Source organism: Populus euphratica, unplaced genomic scaffold (assembly GCF_000495115.2).
Source record: "Populus euphratica unplaced genomic scaffold, PopEup_1.0 scaffold209.1, whole genome shotgun sequence".
NCBI classification, from domain to species: Eukaryota; Viridiplantae; Streptophyta; class Magnoliopsida; order Malpighiales; family Salicaceae; genus Populus; species Populus euphratica.
The window spans coordinates 250,345-258,762 of NW_011500034.1; the positions used below are offsets into that span (position 1 = coordinate 250,345).

At 32.4% G+C, this 8,418-nt stretch overlaps 1 protein-coding gene across 1 annotated transcript; it reads right to left on the reverse strand.

Annotated features, from left to right (window-relative positions):
- Positions 1-343: 343 nt before the first annotated feature.
- On the reverse strand, positions 344-3,117 carry LOC105142604 (subtilisin-like protease). Its single transcript, XM_011050313.1, has one exon. The coding sequence runs from the start codon at positions 2,984-2,986 to the stop codon at positions 665-667; it is 2,322 nt and encodes a 773-aa protein (XP_011048615.1). The 5' UTR covers positions 2,987-3,117; the 3' UTR covers positions 344-664.
- Between the last annotated feature and the right edge of the window lie 5,301 nt (positions 3,118-8,418).

Sequence of the window (8,418 nt, forward strand, 5' to 3'; positions counted from 1 at the left end):
TTTATTTGTCCTGTTGACAAAAAGTTTCCAACCTTTTCCTCTTTTATTGCTCAAAAGATTGATAAAATATCTTCAAATATTTTCTTTAAAAAAATTGTATCTTAGTTACGAGGGTTTCTTCTGTTTAAGTCGAGGCAAAACTCCAAAATATTGTCAGTGTCAAGATAAAAGAAACCTAATTACTGTCATTATATGATGTCTTCGTTCTTCAGCTCCTTAGCTCACACCCAGTTACTTAAAGCTAGGAAAAACATTTCAACAAGCAACGATAGGCATCTTTTTCTCACATGCACATAGTGCATGCACTCGACTGAACTGATATAGAATTATTAGTTGAAGATTCTACACCAAAGAGAAAAGGGAGGTCTTTTCATTATGATTTGGCTAAATTCTGAGTCCATACACACAGCATTTTCTCTACATGCATATTCTTGATTCTACAAAGATTACACCTTCGATCTTCACCTCTTATCCCAGGCGATTTATGCCTTCACTCTGCGTTCCAAACCCCGACTCCACTCGCTTTCTGATATAGAAAACCCCAACACATTTTCATCTTACAGAGATACATATAATACATGATGCATAAAAAAAAAACTCTTCATAGAGAGTGAAAATAGAGCAAAATTCCTAAATCCCCAAAACCCCTAACGGACCAAGGTGATTAAAGAGGTTGCTGCATTGTCACAACTACGGGACTAGTGACAGTGTGCTTTCCATCTGCCCAGATTATTGAACCACTCTTCATGCTAGAGGCCCCAGGTGCGAGCTTCACTGCTGTGGTTTCCACTCTAACAAGGAAGTTCAATTTCTGCCCCACCCTCCTAAACACAAGCTTCTCCGGCTGTACGGTGACCGCAGTCCCACTAGGTGGCCTTATTGTAACTTTGTACACGGAATTTGCATCCCCGACATTAGTCACTGTCCTAATAAAATGTGTGGACATCTGATGCTTGCCATATTGTTGGAACACAACAGTTAATGAAGGGTAATTCAAGTTCCCTGCGTGGCCTGCCCTTTTGGCTCCACTGCAATCTGCATTCCTCCTAGTGACCACTTGAATGTTGGTAAGAGTATAATTTGAATTGCAAAGGAAATCCACATAATCGAATGATGAAATATCATAGATCAACCCAGGATTCATGGCCTTTTGCGGGTGAACATGACCAGCACCGAAATCTAACACAGTAGAAACATTTCCAGTGGACTCGTCAATCATTTCTTCGCCTCGATTATCAACAGTATACGCAGTTGTCATCAATGCCGACCTTATTGCCGCCGAACTCCATTCAGGGTGAGCTGCCTTTAACAAAGCGGCCAATCCGGAAACATGTGGACAAGCCATTGATGTGCCTGAAAGAATGTTAAACTCAATTTTTCGCTGGTCAGACGGAATCCCAGAGGGTCCGACTTTATCAGGCCAAGCAGCAAGTATGTTCAATCCAGGAGCAATAACATCAGGCTTCAAAATTTCAGGGGACTCGGGATTTGGCCCTCTGGCTGAAAATGAAGCCACCACTGGTGCAGGCCGAACATTAACTCTAGTCCCTCTAAAAACAATAGTAGCAGTAGGTGGTGACGACTTTGATTTAGAAGCCGCAGACATGTACCTCCTAATTTCATCACCACCAGAGGCACCAACAGCAGTAGCAGGCAAAACATGACAATCAGCGACTAAACCTTCACCATCGAAGACCCCATTTGCCAAAATCATCCCAACCCCTCCAGCTTTCTTCACAACCTCACCTTTAGCAGCCCTTGAATTAATCCCTCTATCACATAACACAATTTTCCCTTCAACCAACTTGGGATCTAAAGAACCGTCTAAACACAATGAGCTAGAATACTCGTCTCCACCTCCACTACTCCCAGCATAAACCACTGGATACATCTTCCCTGGAGCCAGACCTGGCCCACCATAAAGACTTACACCAGAAATCACTTTCCCGTTTCCAAGCTTAACATCAGCCGGAAAATCCCTATCAATCGTCCCAGCACCAACAGTAGTTACCCATGGAGCTACATTAGTAACAGTTAAACCTCCAGGTCCACCGTTCCCAGCACTAGCTGATACAAAAACCCCACGATCCACCGCTCCAAAAGACCCAATTGCAATGGCATCTAAATAATAAGGCACTACAACGCCTCCAACACTTAACGAAATAACATCAACCCCATCAGAAACAGCAGCATCAAATGCAGCTAAAATGTCGGAATCATAACAACCGGCATTCCAACAAACCTTATAAGCAGCAAGTCTAGCTTTTGGTGCCATTCCTGCAGCAACCCCACGTGCATACCCAAATGTTGATGCCGGAAACACGTATCTTCCGGCAGCAATGGAAGCAGTGTGAGTGCCGTGGCCATCAGAGTCACGTGGCGACCGGTACTCGGTCGTTTCATTCATTTTACCGTTTGTTGCCTCGTATCCTTTGCAGAAATAGCGAGCTCCTATTAACTTTCTATTACAAGAACTTGGAGCGAAGTCTTTGCCACTAGCACAAACCCCTTTCCATCTTGACGGGACAGGACCCAAATCCCGGTCATTGAAGCTCTGCCGTTCAGGCCAAATACCCGTGTCGACAACTCCGATCACAAGATCGGACCCAAAATCCGACTCTTTGAGCAAACCAACTCCGTCGGTTGTTTTCAAGCCGAGGAATTGAGGGGAGCGCGTGGTATGCACGTGACGCACTCGTTCAGGGATGACAGCAATGATATGAGGGAGAGCCTGGAGCTTGAGAGCTTCAGTAAGGGAAAGTTTGGCAGAGAAGCCATGGAAAACGGTGTCGTAAATGTGGAGTAAAAGGGGAGCGGTGCCAGGGGAAATGGAGGATAGAGAGGAAGCGTACCATTGCTGGTGGGTGGGGAAAATTAAGGGGTTTGAGTCATGCTGGACTTGGACAATGAAGGTTCTAGGTTGCTCATTAGTTGAAGAAGAAGTTGCAATGGCGAGGAGAGAAAGAAATGAGAGGAGAGAGAGCATCGTGAAGGAAAGGAAATGGGATTGATTTTGAGTTCTGCTACTGACTGAGCTTAAAGTGAAAGTGGTAGAAAAGGAAGTGGGGAGGGAGAGAGAGCGCGTGTCCCATTGAAAAGGTTAGGGTGTGTGCAAGCAAAGAGACAACAAAGTTTGTGTCTTTGTAATGGGGTTCTGTGCCTCTTGGGAATTTTTGGTTCGGATTATTGTCGTGTTATTATTATTATTATTATTTTCTTTTTGATTTGAGTGTCACCTCAAACATTATATGTAGAGTTGCGTTATACGGGTGGATCAAAGCTTCGTTTGATAGACAAGTGTAACATAAAATGCCCTGATGGGAAGGAAATTTGTTCTGGTGTTCCTTTGAAATTTGTGGAAGGTTGTCTTCAGCTTGGATTTTTAAGCAATTACCATGGAAAAACCTGTGGAATATTTGATCAACAGGCAAGAAGGAAAAAGATCATTTCGTAAATTATTAAAACAAAACAGTGGAGTCTGCGCTCTTTATCAATAGAATAGCTTTGGGTAGGATATTTTATATATATATATATATATATATATATATATAAAGATTATTCCAGCTTTTTTATTTTTTTATAATCCAAGATATATGAACTAGTTTACATTTATTATAATTAATTCTTGAATTTATTAAATATCCTACAAACCTAAAAAACAAATAAAACAAAAATAATAAAAATACATATAAAAATTCGAAACTAAGATACAGAAACAGGAAATTCTTGTTAAAATCGCTAGGCCATAAATCTGGATGCGAGATTCATGCTTTTTCATTGCATTGTTGGATGTGAAAGAATTTATAATTATAAATTGAGATATTTATAGACGCATTTAATTACATTAATTAATATTTAATTAAGAAATAATTAAAATTAAAATATTTAATATAAAAAATGGAAAGAAAGAGAAAAAATATAAAGATTAATTCCAAAAAATAATAAAATAATAAAATTAAAAAAAATCAAAGTCAATTAGTATTAATTGCTAAAATTTGTGTTAATTGCTAAAATTTGTGATCATTATCATGAGATTAAGTTTGACTGTATAAAAGGTAAACTAGAAAAATAATAAAGCAAAAAACTCAATAAAAAATATAGAATGATGAATTTGAAAAAAAAAATAGAGAAAAAAACTGAACCAACATGGGTTATTCTACTAATATAAAAATAGGGTTGGAATAATCCTATAAAAAAATAAAAAATACACAAAGACTAATTAGAAATAAAATCAAGTAGTCATGGATGAAATTAAAAATAAATTAATTCTGTAAAAGAATCTAAAAAAATAAAAATATTAATTTATATTAATTTTTAAAACTCGTGATTTTAGTTATGAATTATCTTTTTTTCTTATCTTAGTATAAATAATGTTGAATGTAAAAATAAAAAAAATAAAATTAATATTAATGTTAAGTAACCCTAAATCTTTTGAGTCCTGCAAATATTTGTTTCACTAGCCATATAATTAATTAAAAATTAGTGTTAAAACATTCTTCAAGCATCAAATCTAGTTACTGATATACTAAAACATCATGGACTTTCACTATTAAGCCTATTTTGGTCCTTAATTTATCACATTTTCATATTTTATCCTTGTAGTTTCAATGAAAGTCCATATTAGTCCTTTAAATCTCTAAAACTCTTATATATGATCACTGCCATCTTATTTATTTATTTTTTAGTTCTAAAATCTATTTTCTCTCATTTTAGTACTTATTGGTCAAGAAATGAGTGAGAAAGTCATTGAAAATGAAGAGATAGAAATTTTTTTAGATGAATCACAATTCAATCACAAAAAAACTAATTTTTTCATCAATAGATATGCATTGAAGAAGAGAGTTTGACATGGGTGCTTTTAGCCTTTAACCATACCGAGAAAAATATTATGATGAGAAATTAAAAGGAGAATTTTGATTGGAAATAGATTTATTAAAGTTCATACTATAGTTCTAAAATTCATCCCAACCCATTAGGACGACTCATTGCCTTAAAATCTAAATAAAAAAAGTCATTAAAAAAACTTAAACTTGTTTTTTTTTTAAAATGTGATTTTAGATTCAAGGTGGGCATAGACATAAGATAAAGATTAGTCAGCTTAACTTTGATTAATATAGACTTTAAATACAATTATTAAAATAATATATATAAAACCATCCAATTATTCCATAGTTTTGAAATAAGATTGGAGTCCTTAATGATAATATAAGCAATTATTTTATAAATAATTATATATGAATCTAATATGTATAATTGTTTTTAAAAACTTTGCTTGTGAATATTCAATAAAAATAAAATATTTATTCTTTTAATTTATTATTGTTATTTTCTTATATAGTTTTATTAAATTAACTATTCTTTTAGTTTTTTCAATGACATGTTTATAAAATTATCTAGTCAATTTTTTTTTTCAGTTAAAACTTGCCTTTTCAATTGTATATATCTTTTAAAGAAAATTGATCTATTTTCATGGATAACCTGTTCACATACTCATACTTATTATATTCTATTTTTATGGGCATCCTTCCCAAAGATATTCAAAATGGTTTATTTTCAGGGGTTACCAGCCCACACATTTACACTTATCCTAATTTATTTCCGTGAGCGACCTACCCATACATACTAAAAGTGGTCTTTTTTAATGGGTGATCCAAATAACTGTTAAAAAATAATTGTTATGATATAAAAAAAAGTATTTTCATCAAAATAAAAATAAAACTAACAAAGTAAAAAGGTTTCTTGCTAAAGAGATATGTTTTCTTCCTTAATTTAAATTATTAAAAGTATTTATTTTATTTTTTATTTTAAAAAATATATTTCTAGTAAAAAATGTTTTTTTAAAACAAAACATGAATAAAAAAATATTTTTAGTTAAAAATTTATTTATTGTCCAAGATTTTGATTATTTATTGTTTTTATAAATATCTATTTCAATTTTGTATATTTTTTTTCAATTTCATACTCATTTTTTTTTTAACATTTTTTTTTGGTAGTTTTTAGATTAACCATTTCAATTGAATTACATCAAGACAACATTCACATGGTTTAATCTTAAACGCAGGCTAAGCAATGAGTTTGGTGGAGAGGTATTTTTTTTACTTTTTTTTTATTAATTTCATCCTTCAATTTTTTTTTAACAGCTAATCAGGTTATTTTTAGATTTACTAAGTTAATTGAGTCATGTAAAGGAAACCCATGCATGGTTTAATTTTAAATTTAGGCTAGGCAGGAAGTTGAGTTAAAATTTTTTATGTTAATTTCATTGTTTTCTCTCAATTTCAATGTTAGAATTTTTATACTAGTCAATTTGAATATTTCTGGATTAGCTAAGTTGACCGAATTATGTTAATGAAATCCCTACTCAATTTAATATTAAACGAGAGGTTGACAACGTGTAAAAACTCATGGTTAACATGCTAGGTTGAATTTAATAAAAATATTGAATAATTTTTTATAATCTAAATATTTTATATTAATTTCATAAAAAAATGATTTTAACCTTAGAACGACGCACACTTATAAAATAGCTTCTTCTAAATTACGGAATAGTTTGTAGCTATATTTCTTTTTAATTGTACTAATATCTTTTTACATTATGGCATTGTTTGGAAACGCGATGCAAACCATACTCCTAAAAAATTTAATGTTTTTTATTTTTTTATTAAAATTTAATATGTTTTGTGTGTTCTGGATCGTTTTGATGTGCTGATATAAAAAATAATTTTTAAAAAATAAAAAAAATATTATTGACATGCATTTTGGCATGAAAACTTATTTAAAAAGTAACCACAACCACACACTGCTAAACATGCTTTTAGTATATTATCAATTAAAACAGAACGGGATTGGTTACTATACATGTAGTAGCTTCTTTTTTTTTTTATGCTTCAATTGTTTTTTTCAATTGCATCTTATATGTCCAATTTGTTAATTTTTTTTTAAGAAAGGAAAATTTTAATAATAAGGAACCAAAGTGGAGAACATGAAGAAATATCATGGCTAACCTAAACTATGGGTGAAAGCGCCATTTCCATCCTTCTACTTATACTTTTCAACCTTGACATGTCATTTATTTTTTTTAAATTCAATTTTAATTTAAAAATTTATTTATTTTTATTTTTTAGTTCATGAATTTTAGAAACAAGAAAGAAAATCAGAATCTTCTAATTAAAAAGAGAGAGTTATCGGTTGACATTGATTTTAGTCATGAAAAAGATTCATTTCAATATCAAAGAGTTACATTAAATATGAAGGTTGAATTCAGTTCATATTTTTTTTTCCAAGTAATTTTGGTTTTATAAAGAACTTTTTGAGTTTTTTAAGGGTTGTTGGTTGGTTTATAAATGTTTTACAGTATTATCTTAAGTATTTTCAGATAAAAATAATATTTTTAGTAAAAAAATATCATCATCTTCTTTATTTTCTTTTTTGTAACAAAATAGGTAGTGGATTCTGGAAAGTAGAAGATAAGTCTTCTTGTCCTTTTTCGAAATAAGTAATGGTGTTATGGATAACAGAAGTAAACTACAAAAGCCAATAACCTACCAAATCGATTTGTCTCCTCTTCATTTTTTTCAACCTTTACTTTTGGACGTTACAAAAAAATTGAAATCGGCAAGGTGTCATCCATTTGCTCTTTCAGCTTTAGCCTTTATGGCTTCATATCATCGGAAACTTGAAAATCATTCAAATTCAACACATTAAATTGGTATGCTTAATTCTTCCTTCGATGGCTGCAACTGATAAAACCAGTGTTTGCTTTTCTGTTGCTCAACTGCAAATATATTCATAATTACCTAGAATTTTTATTTTTTAAAATATATTTTTGATATAACAATTTAAAAATAAAACAGTAATGATTTAAAAATGCTTTTAAAAAAATATTTAATCATGATGCAAATGCCACCCACTCCCTCGACTTGAATACACAACATGATAGCTCCTAAGAGGGCAAATAATTCTTCCATGTACATGTTGTAGATTTTGTCGAAGTTTCTTGTTGAGTGGTTTCTTTTTCATGATTGATGATAAATTCTTCAGGTGGGACCAACTGCCCATGTCCAAGACAGTTGTCTATAGGGTTGAATCATGATTGAGTTTTTGAAGATTTGACACACATTGCTGGGCCCTTTTCTGCTTCACATTACGAAGACTTTCAACGAAACATGAGATGGTGGGGGAGACACATTTCTACAGCGTCTGCGATGGAGATGTCTTTGAATTTGAATGGAGACCACAGGGAAAAGCGAGCATAGGCAGTGCTTTACTAGCTAACAGGCGAGAAAATAGAGAAAGAAGAGGCCATGATTTGTCAAAAAGAAGGATAAAATATCTAAGATATTACGCTAATAATAGTAATAATAATAAAAATAAAAGATAGAAAGAAGGAAAACGGAGAAGAAGAGGGGGCAGAAGCAG

Bases quoted from the DNA above. Each gene is read 5' to 3' on its own strand.
- LOC105142604 (XM_011050313.1), bottom strand. From the start codon at position 2,986: ATGCTCTCTCTCCTCTCATTTCTTTCTCTCCTCGCCATTGCAACTTCT.